The sequence below is a fragment of the Ambystoma mexicanum genome, chromosome 8 (genome assembly GCF_040938575.1).
Source record: "Ambystoma mexicanum isolate Mex_15411 chromosome 8, UKY_AmexF1_1, whole genome shotgun sequence".
In the NCBI taxonomy this organism is placed as follows: Eukaryota; Metazoa; Chordata; class Amphibia; order Caudata; family Ambystomatidae; genus Ambystoma; species Ambystoma mexicanum.
The window spans coordinates 733,738,891-733,764,354 of NC_090929.1; the positions used below are offsets into that span (position 1 = coordinate 733,738,891).

Genomic DNA, 25,464 nt, shown 5'->3' on the forward strand with positions numbered 1-25,464 from the left:
AAGTCCATAGTGGTTTTAAGTCTCATGTCTATTTAGTTTTGAGGGATGGTTGGACTGAAAGTAATCAGTTAGGAGATGTTATGTGTATAGGAGTTCCATGGCTGGGCTACACTTTACAATATGCCATGAATGGAATAATGAGTCAAAGGAGTTACCTCTTCCTCCATATATGAGTCTCAGACGCGATCCTCCCTCGTAATACTGCCCCCAGGGCCCGTATTAGGCAGCAGCTGACCTTCCCCAGGCCACATAAGAGGAGGCCCATACCGGGGTTTTAGTGATGATTTAATTGGATTAATCACAGGTATCGGAACGGGAGTGGCTCTTTTCCCTCCATCCACAAAGGTGTGAATATTGCTATGGGAGCCCATCTAAGATGAGGAATCTGTGGGAGGGTACCATTCATTAGAAGAGCAAATTGCTTGCTTCTGTTAAGGTTTTTTCTGATGGATATTCCTTCCACAGATTCCTCATCATCTTCCCAGCCTGGCCCTCAAATTAGAGAGCTAAGTGGCTTTTCTTAAGCCTTTCCTTCTCTGCAGGACCCTCGATGCTGATGCCGCATGGCATCCCTTTGTGGTCAAACGTTTTTTCTGAAGTTGTGCTGCTGCCACAGAATACATCTAAGATAAAGAATCTGTGAAAGTAACATCCTCCAGAAGAAGTAATTTGTTCTTTGTAGAATAGGGGACAGCCGAGAGCAAGAGGTATCGCAGGTAACTTTTCCCACCCAGTCCTCTATTATAGAGGAATGGGAGGTGTTCAGGATGAAGATCCTAGCTACCTCACTAAGGCCCTCCAGCGCTATCTGCTGCGGCCAAGCCGACAGATCCCACAATGCTCAATAGATCTGGCTGGGACTCTGCAATGAGAAGTGACAAGATTGCGGCAAATGGGCGGCACACCCTTTAGTCTCCAGATGTCAGTCCCCTGACTTATTGTTCCTGTACAGGGTGTAAGGAACTCATGGTGGCAACAGTAAAACAGACACAAGTGATCACAGTTCAAGGGTGTTTATTAAACTGTACAAATGGGTGAGATAAACGCCTAATCTATCCCTAAATCTAAGATGGGAGCAAGCTACAACCATCAAATAATAATAAAGCAGTCCTAGTTGCGTCTTCTCAAATAAAAAAGTGCCTATATAAAAAAGACTATTGCCAATCCTTACAACTAAGTTACAAAATAGTGTGGGATAATGTTTTCAAGAAAAGAAAGAAGTGTTCACCAAATGATAAGTCTGGGTGGTATGGCTGGGTCTCTCTTCCCCACGTTTTTAGCATGGGACAAGGGAGGAGCTTTGAGTACAGCACACTCCTGGGCCTTGCCAGCACGAGGTTATAGTTCCTTTCAACGATTCTAGGACCTTCCAGGGCCAAGTCCTTTGTCTACAAAAGTCTCTTGCCTTAGAAGGTCAGCTGTACCAAAACAATAAACAAACAAAAGTTCCTTTGTCAATCTTTTCATGTTGGGCGACTGCTCTTCGCCTCTTGTATCTCCCTCAGCCGGGCTATGATCCTTCTTGCAATGTTAGCCTCCCTTAATTGGGTTCACTACAGCCTTTACTCCATTCACTGGCATCCCTCGGTCGGGTTCACATTTGCCACAGAGTCACTAGACCCCTTAGGTTCTCTTCTTCCCTAAATCCGGGTCTCCGCCCCAGTCAGGCTTTATCTAAAGCCCCCAGTCAGGCATCTCACACTTCAATCACCCCAATGTCCCAGGGTTTGTTAGGGTTCACCCCAGTTCGTAGGCTTCCCTCAGTCAGGTTCATGTCTGACTCCACTATGGCCTCTTGGGACTTGTTGTTTCACTTGGTTCGGGAGAGGAGGCACCAGCCAGAGAACTTCACATGAGTACCCTTCTGGCACCGGACCACTCAAGCTCTGGTGCTAATTTCCATCACAAAAGATCACAGGGGTCTCCCTCTGCCGGGCTAAGACCTTTCTCAAAAACTTTACAGGCTTCAAAAGGGCCTTCCTCTTCCGGGCTCGAACCCTTGTTAGAAAGTTCACAAGTTTCAAAAGGGCTTCCCTCTTCCGGGCTCAGACTTTTCTCCAACAGTTCACAAGGGATCTCTTAGGCTCTGACCCCTGCAAGGTTCACCAAGATGACTTGCCTCCGTCTGGGTCGAGTCTCCTCTCTCACCTCATTGTTTTCAACAGAAAGGTTTTGGGACTTCCAGTCCCAGAATGCACTGTTGGGACTTTGCACTTCTCAGCTCCCCAAAACAGCATTTGGCATTGGGAGCTGCAGGAGGAAAAGGGGATATTGTTCTGAGGTCAGGGTCTCTCCTGCTGACCCTCAGCGACCTGGCTTTGTCTGACTGGCCCAGGGGAGGAGTTCTGCTGTTCGTACTGCCAGGCAACCCCAGCTGCCCCTGAACTTGCCCTCTGGAGGTACAGCTCCCACTCCTCAATGCAGTCTCTTCTGGACTCACAGGGCCGGTGTCAGGGAGGTTTTCTCCTTCCTCAGGTCTCTCATTGTCTCTTCAGCTCCTCTGGTCTTCCTCCAGCTTCCTGCACCGTCCAGCATCCCCAACTCGCTCAAAGTGTACTTTCCTGCCCTCCTTTTATACTTCCTGGGACTAGTGAATGGATCTAGTTGTGAGTGGTTTGAAGGGAATGCCTGACCCTGCCCGTCCTTGTTAGCAGGACAACATGGCGGTCGTCAATAGAAATTAATGGCCCAGGGATTCCTATGGGTAATCCTTATCCTCCCAATATCTCTCTACCTCGTCTCAGTGGTTTTAGAAAGGAACAGGGGGAAGGAATTCTGGGAAGTGTAGTTACTAGGGAGTTCTGGAAAATCAGTTAACATATTGTTGGGAAAAGGGGGGTAGTCCTGTTGTAGGGTACGGGTTGATATATGCGATTTTCTCTCTTCCGTGTTGGGGCTTGTTGGAATTGGGGATGGGTTAACGGTATGGGTGTTGAAATGATGTATGGCGACTGAGGGAAGGTCGATTAGGGAGGTGTTACTGTGGACAGGGGGATAGTCCTGCAGTTGTAATACACAAGATGGTAATTGCCATTTCTTTCTCCTGGTTCTCCCACACCTCCTTTCTGAGTTGGTACTTGTTGGAATTAGTGGTGGGGGGGTACCAGGACAGGATTTAGAATAACCTATAAAGGTAGAGGAAGTGTAAAAGGTGGGGAATACTGCTTGGATGTCCCACCCCCATTCCCTTAGGACCCCTCTCCCAGGTGATCCTCCCGCACTTGTCTACCCCCAGGGTCTGGATCCAAGGGCGATCACCGTGCCCTGGCCACCTGAGAAAGAGGTCCCCAGGGTTCAGACAGTGAGACACCTTCAGGTTTCTCACAAGGGGCACTGTTGGCGCCGACAAATGCCTGAGACACCGGAGTCGCGAAAGGGTTCCTCCCGCTCCCCAGAAAGGCATATTTCTCCCAGATAGAGTGACATTTGTGATGAGGAATGGGATCCTGTAGCTTTTGAGCTGGAAATCTTCCACTCCAGGGAAGTGAGAGACTTACAGGTAACAGGGAAACTTGAAGGAGCAAATGGCTTGGACACCTCACCAGATCCCATGCTGCCACCCCTGGCAAGCCCCAGGCTGCTTTTCAGCACTTTATGGCAAAGGTGGTGAACCCCTTAGGGCTCTCGGCTCCTTCACGTCCAAAGGTGCAGTACGATCGGACTGACATCCTGGACAAGGGTGCTAAAATGAAGACCTTATTGCCTTTTGATCGGGCAGTAGAGGGGCCACTGCTGGAAATGTGGGTCAAACCGGCTTCAGTTGTCACAGTGAACTGTGACCTAGCCAAGAAACAGTCTGGCCCCTTCTGACACCATATTTCTTTCTGCCCATGTTGCCCCAGAGAGTTTGGTCATATAAGCTACTACGGCAAATCTTAAGACCACCTCTTTTCTGTCTTTTCCCCAGACAGGCAGAGCAAGAAGTTGGGCGCCTAGAATAGGACGATTTTCAACTCTACGAGCCATGTTCTCGATGTGTGAATACCTCTGGTGCTTTGGCCAAGTTTTCCTTTGGCCTATGCTCAGTTATGGCTGAGGCATCTGAGCACATGACCGAAGCGGTTTTGGGCAAAGTTTGTATGCAGTACCGTCTGGGACCACTGTACTCCACTCTGACTACAGGTATAGGAAACCTAACCTTTGGTATAAGCTTGTACTACACAGTTTTGGTAGCGGGTTGAGCAGCAAGTCTTATCTCAAGAGGGGTCAATGTGAGCTGTAGTGAGTTAAACAGAGATTTACAGTTACAGGTATTCAAATACACTGTTACACTCAAGCTTTCTTGCATAAACAATTATTAGTTTATTCATCAGTTAGTTAGAATAAGCCTTCTTCAGAAGGGAGCAATATAATAGTAACACAAATACACTTCAATAATGTACACTCTTAGTTTCTAAATCAGTAAAGACCTTTTTGGGATGGCCCACACACAACATACACCCACAGGTGACTTCAATAACTAGGGTGCTGGGGACATTAATATCTTACTGTTGGCATTTAGAATACTTTGAAAAGTTGGTAAAAGGAAAAGATTATTAGAACAACAAGAGACCACAAATATTCTTAAGCAGGCAAATACTTTTGGATCCTCAAAGAAGATTCATACAATTCAAAAGTCTACGCCAAAGTCAGTGGGAAAAAGTCTTGTATAGGATGAAGCACTTCTGGTAAGTAAATGGAAAAGTCTTTGCACAAGTCCTTTGAATCTTTGATGAAAAGAAGAATCAAATGTAGGGCCACAAGCTGATTAGACTTGTGAATTGCAGAAGTGGCAAGCACTCTACAGTAAGAGGTAAGTTCTCTCAGACTTTTTATAGCACCTTAGAAATGAAGAAAAAGATGCATCTGATGGCCTCTGTTCCTGTGCAGCTCTGCAGATCTCGCTGTTCCTGGGCCTCATTCATGGGAACAAGAGGGAGGACGTCGGGGGACTCCTGCAATGCACTGGGACGGTCAAAACTCGCAACCGGCAAACTTCACTTATAGTGGCTGTTCAGTGTTTCAGCTCCTTGCGTCTACCGCAAATAGTAACAACGTGGTTCCTGGCTGTTGAGATGGACTTTCCTTGCTTCTGGGGTCCCGCACCACTGTTGAGGGGGCTCAGGCTCGGTCAGTCCTACTTCTTGGGAGTGCGCAGAATCTTCCAAAAGCTCTAGGCCAGCTTAAAAGCAACGCACACAATCTGGTGTTCCTCTCACTGGCTATATGGTTTCCAGCAGCAACTCTGTGGAAATTCAACCAGCTCTGAGCTGGATGTCCAGGTTGCTTATTTTGGAGTTGATTGGTCCCACCAACTCAAGGGGAGAAGTCATCCTTGCAAGGGGCTTCTCTGTCAATGCAAACCTGGCATTTCGGCACTGCAGCAGGGCTCCACCGGGCAAACCAACAGTCCAGGAGTTGCAGTAGGTGTCCTCTTCTTCTCTAATTCGATTCCTTCGTCCAGTGGTCGACTCTGCCTTCCAAGCCAAAAGACTGGCCTTTTATTCAGTTCTCTCCCATTCATTCCAGCCTAGCTTTCAGTCACCCAGCAGGGTAGCTGTCCTTGCCGGACAGTCAGTCAGCCAATCATCACAGAGTACATTTGGGTCTCCTACACGATAAATCAAAGGTATTTTCGGGCACCTCCGTCACTTCCTGCCTACCCCAGACACTCTGGAGCCAGAGGCGGGATTCGCTCGTGAATCCCACCAAAGGGGAAATGAACAAAGAGACCAAACCTGGTTTTGCGGACAGAGCAATTCCCAAGAAGGACCTTTCCACAAAGAAATGGTGAAAAAAGACGACCGGGAGCCATTTTGACAGAGATGGCTCCGTGTGTGCTTTACTGTAGCTGCGAACGTAGCTCCTTGTGACTGTTTTTTTTAAATATAATGGTTTTGTAGCTTCAAACGAAACCACTGCCACCAGCCATTCAGTGCGAAAAGGGTAACATAAAAAATGTTACATGAGAAACTAGACAAAGGGCATACTAGATAACCCCTCCTGCACTCTATTGTAAGATAGGGTGTGCTGGGTCTAGAAAGTTACAATGGTGGTAGGTAACGTCAATTTCACTTTACTGCTCTTGGAAACAGTAGTTTATCCAAGAGAAGTTATTTAAACCTTTGGGAAATCTAAAAGACTTCCCTATGTCAATGCACTGAAGGTGCTGTCTGTCACAATGCAAAATATGATGCCTATGGAGTTTGTCAGACTCCACAACCAAAAGAAACATAGTGTTAAAAATCACATTTAAATACATGAGAGAGTGGGGAAAAAAGGGTCACTCTCTCTCCAGGTTAAAAAAAATCAAGTCCTCAAAATCCAGCAAAGTTGCTAGCGGTCTCTAAGGTGGAGGGAATTGGCACATTTCTGAGAATTCTCCCTAACAAAAGGAAATGTGGGAAAGGCTTTGGGGCCATCATCAAGGACGGCAAGGAAGCTTCCCTTCAGATTCTGCAGTCTCCACCAGCACAGTGTTTCATAGGTTTTTTTGGCTACATGCGTCGGGGTTTGCTACTGACGCCCAAGAGAGACTTCGTAAATGCCTTTCAATGGCATCAATTCCACGCCTCAAACGCTACCGTCAAGTTGCTGGGGCTAGCAGTATATCGACCTGGCCAGAGGGAGAAGTTTTCGCCCCTGGGCCACCTGCCCAGAGAGGCAGAGGCCAAGCACCACCAGGTAGGCAAGGACACTGTCATCCCTACAGTGGTATGGCCGGGGTACACCCAGAGGAGGCGCTTACACCTCCACGGTGCCCTCCGCACCCCGCGGCACGAAGCCTCTCTGAAGTGGACCTCTGCCATCTGTCTTCTGTGGGAGGCAGAATATCCTTGTTAGGCTAACTATCAAGAAATACCAAGAAATACCTTAGACGCCTGGGCCTTACAGGTCATACAGGAGGGTACTTCATCCCGTCCTCCAGACCACCCCCCATTGCCACCAACCCTTGCCTCCAGAATCTCTTCTACTGGAGGAGATCCATCAGCTTCTGGCAAAAGGGCCCATAGAGATGGTACCTTGCACTGAATGAGACAGGTACCAATTACTCAACATCACTTCTGGTACCAAAGGAGGACGGAGGTCTGGCACCCAACCTGGATCTGCGGCTTCTGAACTTCTACTTGCGCATGGATAAGTTCAAGATGGTCACTCTGTCCCAGATCTTCCAGACCCAGGACATGAACGACTAGGTTGTCTCCCTGGATCTCTAGGATGCCTAATTCCATGTGGCTATTTACAAGAAGCACAGGAAGAACCCAAGTCAAAGTGGGGAACTGTCATTTCCATTTCAAAGTCCACTAATTCAGCCTTATTTCGGCACTCACGGTTTTCACCAAGCTGCTAGCAATAGTGGTGTTTCGCCTCAGGAGGGAAGGCATACAGGCATACATGTCTTTCCCTGTCTGGACGGCTAGCTTGCTAGGATCTGCACAACTGTACTGGATTTTCAGCCAATTGCACAGCTTGGGCTTCTCCATGTATTTCAAGAACTTTCATGTTTCACTTTCCCAGTTCCTCTGATTATAGATGCAGTCTTGGTAATTTCCTGGGTCAGGGTTTCCCGACCAAGGACAGAGTAGCGAACATATTCACGATGGTCCAGGTTTTCCAACCTATGATGACAGTTCCAGCCTCCCCTTTTCTGCGCTTACTAGGTCTTATGGCCTCCTGGTAGTGCCAGAGTCACGTCTGAGCAGGAGGTCGCTACAGTGGCTTTTGAGCTCACAGTGGCCACAGTTTCAGAGACTTACATCAGACCTTCTACTGGTCTCGGAGAGTGTTCAGTGTCCTGCAGTGGTGATCTGTTAAAGACAACCTCCTGAAGGAGGTCACCTTTTTGTCAATCTTGGCCACAAGCAAATATAGTCATAAATGCATATCTGAAGGGCTGTGGCGTTCACCCCCAAGACCTTATGGTAAACTGACTGTGGTACCTATCAGTGTGACGGGAGCACATCAATCTGCTGGAGGGTGATCTAACTACCGCTGGTTGCTTTCCTCCTCACTGGGAAGGGGAATAGGGTATTGGACTTGACAGACAATACAGTAGTCATGCACTACCTCAACAAGAGGGATGGCATGCACTCCTTAGCTCTGTGCAGAGAAGCAGTGCAATTGATGTAATGGGCTCTTGAGAAAAGCAGGTCTCTGACTGCGGCACACCTGGCCGACAAGGAGAATGTACTAGCAAATGTTGCACTGAGCAGACAACGGTCAACCTCCCACAAGTGGGAGTGCTGCCAGGATGTTCTGGAGGAGAGTTTTTCCCAATGGGGTACTCCGCAGGTGGACCTCTCTGCTTCCAGTGTGAACAGGAAGGTGCAGGTGGTTCTGCACTTGTCTGGGAGCTGTCGGGGATGCCTTGGTGGTTGAATGGGACTTCAAACTACTCTTTGTTCCTGCTGATCCCTGTCATTCCCCCGGTTCTCGGGAGACTGCCTCTGTTCGGGTTCATGATGATCTTGATCGCTCTGGACTGAGGCGAAGAACGTGGTAACCGGAGTTGCTGGACATGGCCATCTGCCCTTGCTGGCATCTACTGCAGAGAACAGACCTACTCTCCCACTCGTAGGGGAGGATCCTGCACCCAAATCTCCACAGTCAGAACCTTTCTGCTTGGCTGGTAAAAGCTTGAAGTATAAAGAGTGGGATTTGTCAGATGACGTTCTGGATGTGCTCCTCTCTGCTTGAAAACATGCTACCAAATCCCGATGGGCCTACAGTTTGGTACAGTGAAGGGTTATCTTCTTCCCAGTTCTTCAAGAGGACCCCGGAGCAGGCCTCTTTTTTTCATGATTCCCACCTTCATTCACTTCCTGAGGGTTCCTTCCAATGGGTTTCCCCCGCACCAGTTTATTGTTCCGACGTGGGATTTAAATTTCGTGTTGTTTTTAATGGGTACTCTGTTTGAGCCCCTTCATTCTTGTTCTTTAAAATTGCTCACTCTTAAGGTGATTTTCCTGGTTGCCATCACTTTTGCTAGACGGGTGAGTGAGCTCCAGGCTATTTTAATACTCCCTGCTTGGTTTTCTCCAAGGAAAAGTTGACGTTGATAGTTAGACCCTCTTTCCTTCTGAAGGTGGTCGCCGATTTCTCCCTGAAAAGATCCATCTAACGTTCTTCTTAACTCTACCTCATCCTTCCAAGGTGGAGGAGCATTTCCATCGACTGCAAGTGCAACAACGTCTAATCAATCATCAACGAGACAGCAGGGTCAGTGTGTCGCCTGCTCGTCACCAGCTGTTCACCATAGCAGAGGGCTATGTAGCACCTGCCTACCCCATTGGCTCCCCACGGCCATGCGGCCCCCAGTAGAAACCCCCCTTCCCATGACCATGGCTGCTTACACATGGTTGCTGAATTTGTGTATCTGCATCGCCTAGCAACCGCAGCAGTAACAAGTCCACAGGCCTCAGCCTGCAACCAGAAGCCTCCACCACTAAGGCCCATGCCTATCCGTGCCTGCTTAGGACTACCAGGACCAGTGCACTGGACTCTGCCCATCGTGGCACACCAAGGTACAACCTATGGACATGCCAGGACTCAGCGGACAAAGTACTAAAACACCATAGCATTTAGCTTCATTTGCATTGCCATTTGATAGCCATATTTTGCATTTAGCTTCCATTTGCATTGCCATTTTATAGCCGTATTTTGCTTTTAGCTTCCACTTGCATTGCCATCTGATAGCTGTATTTTGCATCTAGCTTCCACCTGCATTGCCATCAGATAGCTGTATTTAGCATTTAGCCTCCACTTGCACTCCCATTTGATAATTGCATTTAGCCTCCACTTGCACTGCCATTTGATAGTTGCATTTAGCCTCCACTTGCACTGCCATTTGATAGCTGTAATACGAAGCTGTATTCTGCATTTTGCACTCCCATTTACATCGACATTTGATATCTGCATTTAGCCTCCACTGGCATTACCATCTGATAGGTGTATTTAGCCTCCACTTGTATTGCCATTCGACAGTTGCATTTAGCCTCCACTTGCATTGCCATTTGATAGTTGTATTTAGCCTCTACTTGCATTGTCTTTTTGATAGTTGTATTTAGCCTCCACTTGTATTGCCTTTTTATAGTTGTATTTAGGATTGCTTACCTATACTGCGAGCAGTACTACTATATTGCCAGAAACTATAAGCCCTATATTATATCAGTGATCACCAGACACAACTGTGCCCCCCCCCCCCCACCAGACATAGATAATCATCTTTAGGATAGGATGACACCCACCCTCCTCTATTTGACCACTTTCTTGACCACTTTCTGGTCCACAATGACCATAATAAATTTCCTACCGCAATCTATGCCTACTGTATCAACAAACTCTGAGGAGCGCCTTCTGACCCTCACCCCTGAGACTGACCCTCAGCCTATAAAGTGACCCATCCCCTACCACTCCATAACAAACACCCCGTGCGACACCTTAAGCAGAAATGCCAAACTACGTTCAAGATTACCTAAAATCTATGAACCTCCAGCCAGACTAGTCACTGAACTTAGTAATAGAAGAAACTCCCAACTCAATGCCACTAAACTAGTCAACTCCCCCACCAAAAGAGACTCCCACTTGAACAGTCCTATTCACACCCACTGCAAATTAAGCAATAGGTCAACCAAAAAGAAAAATTGTCACCCCTGTGACACCTAAACCATACACCCCTCTGAAGGGTGCCCTTATTAATGCTAGGTCATTAATGGCACACACCACCGAAATTGCTGATCATATCCAAATAGGTGATTATGACCTCTTAGCCATAACGGAAACCTGGCTCCATCAAGCAGCCAGCGGGTCCTGCTCTCATGCTTGCCTTGCCCCCAAATTACAACATTCTCAGAGAAGACAGAACCAATTCTCAAGGAGGCGGCCTTGCCATCATCGCTAAAAACAATCTCACCTTAAAAATAGAATCACCATCAAACACCAAATCCTGCGAATCCTTAACCAGAAAACTCCTAACCTCATCCTCTCAATCCATTAATATACACCTCATCCATAGGCCACCAGGTCCCATCAGAACCTTTGAGGAGGACATCTCTACGATCCTTTCAAATAACTTAAAAAACTCATCGCAAGCCATCCTTCTGGGAGACATGAACTTAGGTTTCAACGACCACAAAGAACTACAAGCGACCAATATCGCCAATGTTATTACAGAATTAAAATTTACCCAAAGAATATCACAACCCACACACAATAAAGGTCGAACACTCGACTGGGTAGCCAACCACAAATGTAATGTATCCATTACTGATGTCGGCCCACAAATCTGGACAGACCATGTGCTAATAATCTTCCTGATAAATGAAAACACTACCCAACCTAAGGAAAATATAATTGCTCCACCCCTACCAACTAGAAATAAAAAAACCATAACCACGGACAAACTGCTACCACTTATCCTCCCAACTCTAAACGCCTTGCCTGAATCACTAAACCCTTCAGATCTAGTGAATGAATATAACTCAACTATGGCCATAGCCTTGGACACTATTGCCCCTTTGAAAATAAGAAAAAGTAAGCCCAGAGCACACCTGGTACACCCCTCAACTAAAATCCCTAAGCATTGAAAAACGCAAATGTGAATCCGCCTGGCGATTAACTCCATCTTGGACTAATAAAGCAGCTCTCATCAAAGCCTCTAAGACTTACAAAAATGAAATAAGGAGAGCTAAAAAAGAGAACTTTAACAACAGAATATTGCAGGCTAAATCCGGAAACAAAGAGCTATTCATTATACTAAAGAAACTAGAAAACCCCATCCTGGCCCCGGACAACAGTGACAAAAATAAAATTTGGTGCTCCAACATCCAAAAAGCACTAAACGATAAAATAGCCACACTTCAAACTAAAATTGAGAAAAAGAAACAAAATGTTCCTCCCTCAACCATTCAAAGAGATAAACTACCTACTGATGCCAAACCAGAACAAAAATTCAACTTTACCAAAGTGACTATCTTAGAGATCGAAAAGATAATGCTGTCGCTCAAACCCTCCAACTGTCGAGGCGACATATGCCCAGCCCAACTGATAAAAGATGCGGCAAGAGACCTATCCCCATTTATTACTAAACTCATTAATGCTTCCTTTGCTTCAGGTACGATACCAGACAACCTTAAGCAATCTTAGGTCCTGCCCCTCCTTAAAAAGCAAACCTTGGACCCATCCATCCCGACTAACTATAGGCCAATCACAACGGTACCATTTCTGTTACAAATACTAGACAGAGTGGCTTATTTAGAGATCCAAGAACACTTGGAACTGCATCAACTATTAAGCACCAGACAATCAGGTTTCCGACCTCAGCACGGTACAGAAACCGCGCTCAACGATCTCAAAACCCAGGTCGATGAGCTGAGAGACCATGGAAAAACAGCCTTACTCCTCCTACTGGATCTCTCCGCGGCTTTTGACTTGGTAGATCATAATGTGCTCTGTACCCACCTGAAATCTGCAGCCCACTTTTCCACACATGCCATTGCATGGATCAAGTCATTCTTAAGTGGTAGAACCCTGAGGGTTTTCTCTACCTCTGCAGCGGCTGACCCAGTACCCATCACAAGCAGCGTTCCCCAGGGCACCTGCATCTCTCCTACTATGTATAACATCTTCACAAAGCCCTTGTCACCTACATTAACTACGCAGATGACACTCAGATTCTCATCCCACTTTCAGGGGATTATGAACAGGATTTGGCCTTGGTGAATATGATATACCTCATCATTCAGGCATGGATGGCCTGCCATGGTCTGTTCCTGAATGATGACAAAATGGAATTCATCATACTGGGGAATACTCAAAATATCAAAAAACAGAATGATAACTATTCATGATTTGTCATAGATGGCATCACCATTAAAGTAGGAAAAGAGGTAAAAACATTAGGTTTCTACCTCATCTCCTGTCTCTCGCTATCAAAGCAAGTGGGTGCCATTGCCTCCAGCACCGCATACACCTGCAAGTTGATCAGAGCAGCAAAACAATTCCTGTCCACTACCAACTGCCTTACCTTATCAAGAGCTCTGGTATTATCCAAACTGGACTATTGTCACGCACTATATATAGGGTCTAATAAACATATGCTACAAAAAATCAAAATCTTGCAGAATAATGCCCTTAGAGCCGCCTTAGGAATCTCAAAAAGAGAGCATATCTCAGACGTCAGAAGACAATCCAACTGGCTCTCTACAGCGGACAAAATGAAACTTAAAACAGCATCACTAACATACAAAAGCATTAATGATTTAGCCCCCAAATACCTAACAGAAAGGTTCCAAAGAAGAATTTCCTATAGACCCACCAGAGTAGCATATACCAACCAGCTAGTTGTGCCCCCCTTTAAACTGAGTACCGCCGGAGGTAACAGCTTCCCTATCAAAGCAGCCCCGTTGTGGAACTCCCTCCCTACCTTGCTAAGGTCTGACCAATCCTATTAACACTTTAGACTTAACTGCATTAAATGGCTCAAAGAAAATGACCTGTAACTGACCGTCACCAGGACTATCTACATCTTACTCACCTGTTAATCTGGAGTGAACTCATACTTACATGCTCCGCCCGCAGAGCCTATTCCACCCTGCTTTTTGCCTTAATGTATACTCTGTATACATCTCTATGTACAAATACCTGTGTATATAACTCTGTATTTTACTATGTGTACAAACTGTAGATTACCCAGTGCACAAACCGTAGTGTTATTATTTTTCCCATGGTCAATGTATCTTTTAACTATTTTGAAATTTGTAACAGTAACTTGTAAGCTTAATGTATTTTTGCACACGCGCCTCGGATACATTCGGGTCAGGCGCGCGCTGTAAATAAATAAACAAACAGACTGTATCCGGTGTGGGCCATCAAGTTCTACGTGTCTCGGACGGACACAGGAGAACAGGACTGATGACCAACTTTACGTAGGTGGCTGTGCTGGCAGGGCTGTTACCAGACACACCTTGTCTCGATGTATCCTTCTCTGGGACTTGGAATGATATCATCTGGCTGGCAAGGAGGTCCCTTAGAGGGTCTCGGGACTTACTCCACCAGATGGTTGGCTGCGACTTTGCCTCTGCAAAGCGCAGTGACTGTTCTGGATATTTACCAAGCAGCTATGTGTGCTTTGTTGCACGCTTTAGCGAAGCATTACTGCTTGGATTCTATGTCTTGTCAGTATGCCCATTTTGGCAGAGCAGTTTTTTCGAGTTTTCTGATTTAGGTGGTGTCCTTGGTACCCTTCCTCCTCCCGGTCGTTGCACTGATTTGGGAGTATATCATAGATGAGGAATCCGTGTGCGGAAGTACTCCATTAGAAGAACAATGTCTGTACCTCTCTGTAACGTTCTTTCTGATGGACGTTCCTCCCACGGATTCCTCATCTCCCTCCCTACGTATGTCTCTCTCTCTCTCTCTCTCTCTCTCTCTCTCTCTCTCTCATATTTATATATATATTCTGTCTGGCGCGGTGTGCATAGACAGAGCCGCACAGCGCCCCCTAGCAGCGGAAAGGTTTCTGAAGGGCAGCTGGCACTGGCGATAGATATAGATGGGGAATCCTTGAAGGAACGTCCATCAGAAAGAACAATACTAAGAGGTAAGTAATTTGGTCTTCTGTTCTAACAAAAATAACAAATCTGTGTTCAAAGCAGCATAAATTACAATAGTAAAATAATGTAATGTACAACAAAATTGGAAAAACAATGTACCAAGAGGCATGGAAACAAAAGAATTGCTTAAAACCAACATTCAAATCACTTCCCAATGCATACAGTTAACTAGTTTCTACAAAACATGTGACACTATTCAAGCAAACAAAATAATGCACTCTTCCTACATGATGCAAAATATGATTGACACCAGTGCCCCTCTATATTCTGCTGCAAGAGCTCAGGCTCTCGGTCACCAGTCATGACCATAGAAGAGAGCAGCAGATTTTCTTTTCAAGGCGCTTGGATATCATATATGACAAACAAGCTGCTAAAGCTTTGTAAGGAAGTGTTAAAGATGAACTATGCATCAGTTTGGTATTCTTCATGCCTTTGTGTTATGTATAATGGCAAAACATGAAGGTTTTCAAATGTGGCTGCTTCTTGTGACTTCCTTAAGTCTTTGAAGGAAGGGGCCTTGTTCCGACAACCAGTTTTATGTAATGTGCTTTATGCCAGCCCGGAGACCCTTGCCTTACTTGAAACTCTGTTCAAAACTGTTTATTGAAGGGAGGGTTGTGACTTGTTCAAAGGAAGTGTCACAACTCACATTTTTCCCTTTTAGCAGATCCATTTTCTGCTTCAACCCTTCTTCCCTTTCCATGGAAGTACAGGTGCTTCGTTGGATGGGACAGATGGTTGGTAAAAAAGTTGCAATGAAGTGGATCTTTGTTAACCAAGAATGACAAATGTTTGTGATACAGTTCTGTCCTGCACACCCTTCTGTGAAATCTGGTAGGGACACTGTAGCTTTGCTGTTGGCAACTTTCTGTTACTTGCATGATGTATCCAGTATGGGTGGGCTGGTGGCAGAGGATACCTTTTATAGTGAGTTTTTTTTTAAAGTCCTTTGCACTTTTGCATTTTACCACTTAATGCCAACCGGAATACCATATACCCTAAAATGTCCAGCTACCCTTCGGTAGTCTTGTCTTTTCACCTTCTTCCTGCCTTGGAGTGGCTGGATTTTCTATACATGGTAAGCCCTTTCCTTGGGAAAACTCCTGCTTTCATGGGCAAAGTGGTAGTGTCTGTGTGGCTGGATTTTGGTGGCTGTGTCTGTCTGGACCCAGTCCACATACATGCTAGGTGTCTGTTGCTGGGCAGATGCAGTGGCCAGAGGTTATCTGGGATTGGAAAGTGCCTGCCAGTGTGAATTTTGCAGAACCTTGCCATTGGTGGGCTGGAGGCAACTTCAGTATGGATCCTTGATAAAAAAAAGGACGACTCCTGCAGCTGTTATTGAGATAATTGTTGGAGCCAAGACACCTCAGAGGGAGAGCAGCCTGCTGAAAACCTGGAACTTCTTGGAAGTTCACCAGCAGCCCTTTCTTTGCTTTCCCTGTCTCCCTGAAGACCTTTGTCAGTGTTACAGCCCTTAGGCCGGTGGGAACAACCACTCCAACCTCTGCTCAAATATCCAGCTGCTGGAAAGGCACAGAACAGTTCTGGAACAATCCTCTCATCATCATCCTGGGCTACTTCGCTGCAATAGTCACCATCCAGAGTTGAGCCATGGGACTCTGCAGATCCTCCGCTTATGAAGCAAGAAGCATTTCACTGGCGTTGCAGCTCTGCCCCATGAAGAAAGGCCTTGCAGGATCAATTTCTTTGTTCTTGTCACAAGCGTTGCCTTCTGACTTCAACTGGTCATCGCTATTTGCCTCCTGCATCGGGTCATGGAAGTCCTCTAAGGTCATCGCTGGAGTGGTAGTCCAGAAGCCTGTTTGTCTGGTGTGTCCAGCTGTTTAGGAATCACCAACTAGCTGGACCCAAGAACCTGATGCCTGAAGTGCCCACTGCACCCGCCACCCCTGGGCTTCCATCAACGGAACTAAGGCACAAATACGGAAGGCACAGCAGTTTCAGGAACTCCTACGTTGGTCGCTGAGTGAATCGAAGTACAGATAGTGTGTAAACATACCTGTTCTCCCCCATACCCCTCCATAGGGTTCTGTGAGCATATAGTTCTACAGGGCTCGGAATTGAGATTGGATGAGCAGGAGTTAAAACCAGCTCCTGGGTGTTAGACATCACCCAGTAGGCAGAAGCTACTGCAGGGGAACCAGGAGCAAGTATCCAGTGCACCGCAACTCTAACTGCCGGTGTTCACAGTCGGGAAACATAGTAGTTCATTGTAAAACCACTGCCACCAGCCATTTCGATAGGAAAGGGTAGCATTTGACTGCTACATGAGTTTCTAGACATAGGGGATACTATATATCCCCTCCAGCACTCTATTGTAAGATAGTTTGTGCTGGGTCTAGGAATTTAAAAAGACTAGTAAAGTCAATTTAAATTTACATTCTCTGGGAAACAGTAGTTTATCCCAGAGAAGGTATTTAAACCTTGGGCCAGCATAAAAGGCTTCCCTTGTGTCACTGCACTGAGGGTGCTCTGTGACTCAAATGAAAAGATGATGCCTATGGAGTTGTCTAAAATTCCATAACCAAAAGAAATAAACACAGAAAACAAACCGAATTAAAAAGTTAAAAGCCCCAAAGTCTTGCCAAAGAGCTGGGGGGTCTCTAAGGTGGAGGGAATAGCACATTTTGAGAGTTCTCCCGAACAATGCATCTCTGAATTCTGTGTGCCAAATGTAGCTATCATTAAGTTCGAGGCACAACCAGTTTATCTGTCGGAAAGGCTACCACTGATTGTCTTCTGCCTTTTTTTGATTCAAACCCCATGCTTCCAGTGTAGCACATATGTACCTGCACCGGCTCTTGACACCCTTCACTCCCATCAGAGTGCTGCACACAACCTTCTTCAATGTTCCTTCCACTCTTGCCCACTTTGTTTGTTGCACAGATTTTTTAATTCATCTTCATAACGGCTATGGTTACACTGTAAATTTAAAAGAAAGGCTTGCAGATAGTTTTTTCCTGCGGTTTCTGTGTAAGCTTTCTAAAGTTTAATGTGGATAATCCAAGCAAAATAGGATTTTGAAGATGATACCAAATGACAAGTTATACTTGGAATAAGTGTAATATTTTTCTTATGTGGAAAATGGAAAAGTTCAAGTAGCCTTATATAACATGTAACTGCTGTTTTAACATGTCATACATGCAGCAGTTAAAAATAACCTTTTTTGTATTGACCAGAAAAACACAGATCTCTGTAATTTGTATTACAGTGTGGAGGGGGATGGGGGAAAGTGATCAATATAATTACAAATGTTTTTCAAAGCATGAGACAAATGATCAGAATTCTGAAAAAAACATAATTTCCCCAGGTAAGTTTGTTTTCCCCAAGTAAGTGATGAAAAGGGCTTCCATAGCTCAGGTATAGTGCCACTTGTCATGATTGTTAGTTGCTCACCTGTAGTATAGGTTAAAACGCATGTGCATTGTGCTGTGGGTTGCCTCTATTGTACTTTACTTGATGTTGGGTTTTACATTTTCAGCCCTCTCTTCAAGACACCAAGCCAGTATCCCCTCCACCACATAAAACCCATGCTAAAGGCTTATTCTCTGATGAAGAGGATTCAGAGGTAAGTGCATGCATTCATTATTTTTATTGAGTTGTGATGCTCACTAAAATATGTAACAGTAGTAAGTTTGCCACTTTGCACACTGCAGTTTGCACCTAGCATTTTCTGTTAATAGTGAGTAAATCAACACATCAGAGAAAGTGGCAAGTATGACGAAAAGGAAAATCACAACAATATTCTCACCCCTTTGCTTTCTCTAAAAATAATTGAATGCAACTGGTTAAAGAGTCTAATTAACTAATTTGTGATATTGAATGCTTATTACACTCATTAAATGATGAGGCGGTACAGGGAAATGCACCAAACATTTTAAAGACAAATCCATCTGTTGACAATTATGGAACTGAAGAATAATAAAGATTGCCCACGGTTACAGCTCAGGAAGTCTTCATTCTATTAAAGACAAGGAGGCGAGCATTATGCTTTACTTTCTTTAATACTGCCACATTAGCTTTTCAAAATATAACTTTTAAAATGTAACTTTTTCGCTTTTTTTCCCTTCCAGACTTAAAAATAGCCAATCTGAGGTTTAAAAGTTCCAAATCCAGTGTTTACTCTTCTGGGTCCAACTTAAACTAAAACCCCCATGAAACCCATGGAGTGTAGTAGTCCTGACCCTATCTCTTGCTCCAATCTGGTGTTAAGTCATCCTATAATAACCCTCAGTCCCAGGTCCTTTCCTCTTTCTTTTTGCCTTCCAGATCTTCTGTAACAAACTCAAACAGTGTTATGAACGGCCAACAACGAACTCCCAACATAACTGTGGAGAGTGTCCTTGAACTGCAACTGCCCAGAATCCCTGGGCGAAGTCAACGTGCCTCTGCATCGATGCTTCACTGTTTGTGATCAGGCTGCTTTCTGGTCGTCTCCTAGGAGAAAACAGAGAAATATCCATAAGGGCGGGTGTCAAGACAAAGTTGAACATTTGATATACGATTCATTAATTCAACTTTCGTCTCTTCTGGGTGGGATATAATGCTTGTCTAATTGTCTTTAATAGAATGAAGAGTTCCTGAGCTGTGAGAGGTGGGCAATCTTTATTCTATGACAAGACAGGAGGCTCGCATTATGCTTGTTCAAAGCTAGCCACCACTCTATTCGGTATATCATACACCGGTTTGAAATAAAATGTCTTAAAGTTTGACTCAGAGGACCAATCGGCAGCTTTCATTACATCTTGAAGTGGCACTCCCACTGAGAAGGCTCTAGAAGCCATCGCGCCCCTAGCAGAATGCGCGCCAAACTGAGACAAGTCTATCCCTGCCCATTGTATCACTTTGCGCACCCATCTAGCAATTGTCGCTGTTGCTACTGCATGATAAGGCTTTCTACGCGCTACTAGCAGCTGTGTCACGCCTCGCGGTCTCAACTGTGCTGTGACGGTTTTGTAGTCTTTGATACACTGCGCTACACATAACTTCTTATTTTCGTTAAAATAGGGGTACGAGATCACTCAAGAATCTGATTTTGTCCGTTTAGCTATGGTAAAGGCTACTCCTTCTGGATAGAATATTTTTCTATCTATCTCTAGCTCCTTAATGTCAGATACTTTTGGGCATGCTGTGAGACACAACAACATTGCCAGTTTGCCTGAGAGCTGCGATCGGGATAGATCCCTATTATCCGTCCACCTAAGAAACAGTTGAAAGACTTCTTTGACGTCCCATAATGTCATATACTTCGGCTCTGGGGGCTTTCTCAACTTCACGCCTCTTAATAGTCGCAGAACCGTGGGGTGTTCGCCAATTGCATTACCCTCTACTTGGTTATGTCCCGCTGAGATCGCAGACCACAGCACTCCTATCGTTCTAAAGGCGCTGCCTTTGTGAAATTTCATCGCTAGGAAGTTCAACAATTGCACTCCACGGGCAGAAACAGGATCCAAACTATGCTCTGAGCACCAGTGGGCCCCAACCATTCCATTCAGCGTTATAGCTCCTAATGGCAGAAGGTGCCAGGAATCCCTGATGCAGTCTACAGTGAGTTGCAAAATGCCTGGCAACTCCCACTTTCTCCTGAAACCTTGCAGGCCATCAGTCGCAATGTGCCCGCCATTATGAGCGGGTGAGTCCCACCGGTTGGGCCGAGCAGAAGGTCCGGCTGATGGGGAACTGTCCTCGGAAAATCTGTAGAAAGTTCCATCGCTACTGGAAACCAGGGCTGAGATTTCCAGATGGGGAGCACTATTATTAGATCTGCTTGCTCCCTGCAAACTTTCACTAGCGCTCTCGTGATCATGAGAAACGGGGGGGAGGCATAGTTTAGTGCTCCGTTCCACGGTTGGAAAAAGGCGCCCGTGCCAGCTGCACCCGCGTCTATTCTCCAACTGAAATACGTCTGTGTCTGTGCGTTCAGTCTGAATGCAAATAGACCTATGTGTACGGGACCCCAGAGGTCTTGTAATTTTCTCAACACTCTGGGGTGTACTTTCCAATCGCTGGAGTCTACAAGATTTCGTGAGTTCTAGTCTGCTACCTTGTTGAGTGTCCCTGGCAGATATTCTGCTGTTTTTATTTATTTTATTATTAATGTGTTATAGATTAACATAAGCTTTTCACATGATATAAAATATAATATTACAAAGTGAAAAAAAGAAGAAAAAAAATAATGATAATATCCACATATTAAAATAGATTTAAAGATAAGAATAGATACATAGCATAGGAGAAAGAAAGACAGAAAACAGGAATACATGAATAGGGCCATTAGGCCCTTTGGTTGGTAGATACTAGTTATTTTATCTTTTCACAGGCTACAAGTCCAGAGACAGTTGCTATTAACACATAAGTAATCTTTTGTTTCCAGCATATCTTATTTCCAGAATAAACCTCCCTGAGCACACAGGTACTTATATATTTATGCCAAGTAATTTCTCGACACTCTTCCAAACATTATACATTGCAATATATAATTTCATTCCTTTAGCATTAGTTGCTCTATGCCAGAATTCAACGCTCCTAAGATGTTCCGGATTATGGACAAAGTCAGCATAATAACTTATGTAGTCTTTTTTCATAGCCGTGCATCTGGTTAGGACGTGTTTTCCTGATTCCACTTCTTTCTTGTTATTGCACAGTCTGCAGCCACGCTCGGATGGTGCAAGGTTTTTCTTAATCCCACTTATTGTTTGTTTGTTTGTTTGTTTGTTTTATTCACTTATAATGCGCACCAAACCCGAAGGTTGCCGGGCGCAGCAGTACAGAAAATGCGAAGCTTAGGTTGCAGGGTGGGGTCATGGGAATACATACACTGTATAAATACAAAATACAAATAATAGAATGCAAAATATCACAGGAAGGCAGCAGTTGCGGTTTACATGCCGAATAGATACAAAATATGATCAAGAGAGTCTATGTACAAGAGAGTGGGACCATACAGATCATGATGAAATGTATGTTCTAGGGTGGGGTGAAGGATAAGTGGGCGCCAATAGGCTATTCATTGGCAGTCCTTAGCAAATTGATGTAGTTGATTCTGAATTTAGGGACAGGGCTGTGCCTCGCGTAGAGGATTAGGCAATGAGTTCCATAATTGAGCTGCTTGCACCGGGAAGCTACTACCCCCCGCCTTAGATAACCTGAATCTAGGAATGATGAGGCTGTTGGCATTTGCAGTTCTGGCAGGGCGCGAGTGATTTCTTTTTGTGAGTTTATTGCGGAGATAGCTTGGTGCTGCATTATTCAAGGCTTTATGAACCAGGGATGCTACTTTGAGGTGGATTTTGTTTTGGGAGGATAACCAGTTGTTTAGACGTCTGATGTTTGAAATATGTGATCTTTTGGGTACACCAAGGGCGGCTCGTAGGGCATTGTTTTGAAGAATTTGAAGTCGGTGGGTAATGGATTTGTTTGCTCCGATGTAGAGGGCATTACAATAATCAATCCTCGAAAGGATTAATGCTCTTGCTAGGATAAGGCAATTGTTATCGGAGAGAAAATGCTTGCCTGCTCTAATGAGCTTACATGTGTAGGCGGTGGCAGATGCCAAAGACTTCACCTGCTTATCAAAAGAGAGGGTGGCATCCAGATAGAAGCCAAGTGTCTTAACATCTTTGGAAACCTTGATAATGTTCCCGTCAATTTCAAATGAGGTATAGTCCTGACTGAGTTTCTTCATGTTAGAATGTGTCCCTAGGATGAGCAACTCTGTTTTGTCATCGTTCAGGCATAGACCGTGGGTTGCCATCCATGCCTGGACGATGATATACACCCTATTCACCAAGGCCAAATCCTTGTTGTAGTCCCCGGAAAGTGGGAGGAGAATCTGGGTATCATCTGCATAGTTGGTGTAGGTGATACCAAGATGGTCCAGATCATCAAAAAGGGGCTTAGTGAATATGTTGTAGAGAGTCGGGGAGACGCATGAGCCCTGAGGGACTCCACATCGGATGGGGATTGGGTCCGCCGCTGCCGAAGGGGAGAACACCCTCGTGGTCCTATCACTGAGGAAGGATTCAATCCAAGATATGGCCTCCTTGGAAAAGTGTGCAGCAGAGTCTAAATGGCTGCAAAGTACTCCATGGTCTACAAGGTCGAAAGCCGCCGAGAGGTCCAGCAACAAGAGGAGAGCCATTTTACCTTTATCTCTTATTTCATCTATTTGTGCCTTTAGGTCGATCAGGGCAGTCTCTGTACCATGTTGTGGACGGAATCCTGATTGGCGCTCTCCTAAGAGTTTATGTTGTTCCAGGAAACTTTGGATTTGATTGTAGGCGATCTTGTCCAAGATTTTGAGCAGGAAGGGGACTGTTGTAATGGGGCGGTAGTTTGTGGGTATAAGAGGGTCTAGCGTTTGCTTTTTAAGCAATGGTAGTACCCAGGATTGTTTTACATTGGTGGGTACCGTGCCGGACGTGAAAGAAGAGTTGACAAGTTTGGCAATAAACGGGGAGAGATCTCTAGCTGCGTCTTTTATAAGCTGGGCAGGGCAAGAATCACCCTGGCAGTTAGACGGCTTAAGAGAGAGGATGACTTTCTCCACATCGAGAATCGATGTTTTGGAAAACATGAACCGTGTGGCTATGTCCTGGGTCTTTGGGGTAGGGTCTGTAGTGAGGTTGTTAGGCTTGGACTGATGAGTAAGGGAAGCTTTCTTTTTAGTTATTTTCGTTTGGAGTAGAGAGATTTTATTGGATAAGGCTAGCTGAATGTTGGAGCACCAGGTTTTGTCTTTGGTGCATGTATCCGGGATGGGGATGGGTGACTCTAGTTCTTTGAGGATGGAGAATAGTTCCCTCATGCTTGAATTGGCGTTGGAGATCCGCTTATTAAAGGAGTTCTGTTTGGCCAGATAGATTTCTTTTTTATATTGGGAGGAGATTTCTGTTAGTTTCATTTTATGGTCTACTGAAGGGGTGAGCCTCCATGCTGTTTCGCAGCTCCTCTTAAGTAGTCGCAAATCCTTTAGTTCGGGGGTAAACCATTTATTTAGGTGAGATTTGGGTTTACTTTTTCTGAGTTTCAAGGGTGCGATGTTGTCAAGGGTAGTTAGCATGATTTTGTTGTACTCGTTGACTAGTGTTTCTGGGTCTAGATGATCTGCTAATCCGTTAAGTGTAGGTAGAATGGCCGGGATCACTTTGTCTCTGGTGATGCTCTTTTTGTTTCTTGTTGGGCAAGGCGGGGCCATGATGGAGGCTGGTGGAGGTGGTCTGGAGGTAGATAGTTCAAATGACAGGAAGAAGTGGTCTGTCCAAGGTTGAGGGATAATAGCTTTGATGTTGGCAGTGCAATTATAGTCTACTAGCCAATCAAGGATTCTTCCCTTATTATGTGTAGGTTCAAGAGTTTTTTGCGTCATGCCCAAATTAGAGAGGGCATTGGCAATGATGGTAGCATTTTTATCTGAAGGGTCATTGAAGCCCAGATTGAAGTCCCCTAGGACAAGTAGTTGTGAAGAGGTTTTAAGGTTGTTGGAGAGTGAATTATGGAGATCCTCCTCGAAGGTCCCTAAGGGACCAGGTGGTCTGTAGATGAGGTGGATCGTCAAAGTTTGGGAGCTAGCTAGTGGAAGTTTGATAGTAAGTGATTCACATGAGTCAGTTGCTATTGTAGGTGAGGTTCTCATATCTAAGCTAGTCTTTGCGATGATGGCAATGCCACCGCCGCGCGTGTTGGTTCTATCTTGCCTGAATATCGTAAAGTCTTCTGGGATGGCTAGGGAGAGTAGGGGTCCTGCTGCGTTGTGCAGCCAGGATTCGGTGATGGCGATGAAGTCCAGATTGTTGAGCACTATCAGATCACAGATATCTGTGGCATGTGCTATCAGTGATCTTGCATTTATTAGTCCTCCTTTGAGTAGGTGGTTTGATGGATGAGGTGGTACAGTTTTGGTCTGGGTAGTGGGAGGAAGTCTCCTGTTTTTTCGGGGGACGTTCGTGTTGGGCTTCTGGGTATTGGATCTTTTATTGTTAGGAGGTAGGGTTCTAGTTAGAGGCTCATAAAGTTTCGAGAGTCTAGCTCTGAGCCTAGTGTTTCGACAGAGTAGACTACATGGGTTGCTGGGAAACTCGGATAAGGGATTCAGATCCGGGTGTTCCATACTGGTGTCAGTAGAGAGGGTGGTCATGGTGGAATTTAGAGGTCTTGTGAGCATAGTAGGGGGGCTACTGTCCTCTCTATGGTGGAGGATAATTGCAGATAGGTACAATAGCAGGCTACAAAGTGTGATACTCATGATGTGGAGCTGGATACACCGTGCACGGTGGGCATAGATCAGCATAGGCAATGGCTAAGTAGACTAAATTGCACAAGGCACAGTGGGCATAGATCAGCATAGGCAGTGGCTAAGTTGACTAAATTGCACAAGGCACAGTGGGCATAGATCAGCATAGGCAATGGCTAAGTTGACTAAATTGCACAAGGCACAGTGGGCATAGTTAGCATAGGCAATGACTAAGTTGACTAAATTGCAAAAGTGTGATATTCATGATGTGGAACTGGATACACTGGGCACGGTGGGCATAGATCAGCATAGGCAATGGCTAAGTTGACTAAATTGCACAAGGCACAGTGGGCATAGATCAGCATAGACAGTGGCTAAATTGACTAAATTGCACAAGGCACAGTGGGCATAGATCAGCATAGGCAATGGCTAAGTTGACTAAATTGCACAAGGCACAGTGGGCATAGTTAGCATAGGCAATGACTAAGTTGACTAAATTGCAAAAGTGTGATATTCATGATGTGGAACTGGATACACTGGGCACGGTGGGCATAGATCAGCATAGGCAATGGCTAAATTGACTAAATTGCACAAGGCACAGTGGGCATAGATCAGCAT

The 25,464-nt window shown here is 45.3% G+C and overlaps 1 protein-coding gene across 5 annotated transcripts in view; it reads left to right on the plus strand.

Annotated features, from left to right (window-relative positions):
• WASHC2C (WASH complex subunit 2C) overlaps positions 1 to 25,464 on the plus strand; it is a 2,476,852-nt gene that overhangs the window by 1,367,148 nt on the left and 1,084,240 nt on the right. For all 5 annotated transcript variants that reach the window (XM_069610545.1, XM_069610544.1, XM_069610547.1 and 2 more), the window contains one exon: positions 18,097 to 18,183. In XM_069610545.1, coding sequence (XP_069466646.1) covers positions 18,097 to 18,183 — 87 coding nt within the window. The remainder of the gene's footprint in view (positions 1 to 18,096; positions 18,184 to 25,464) is intronic.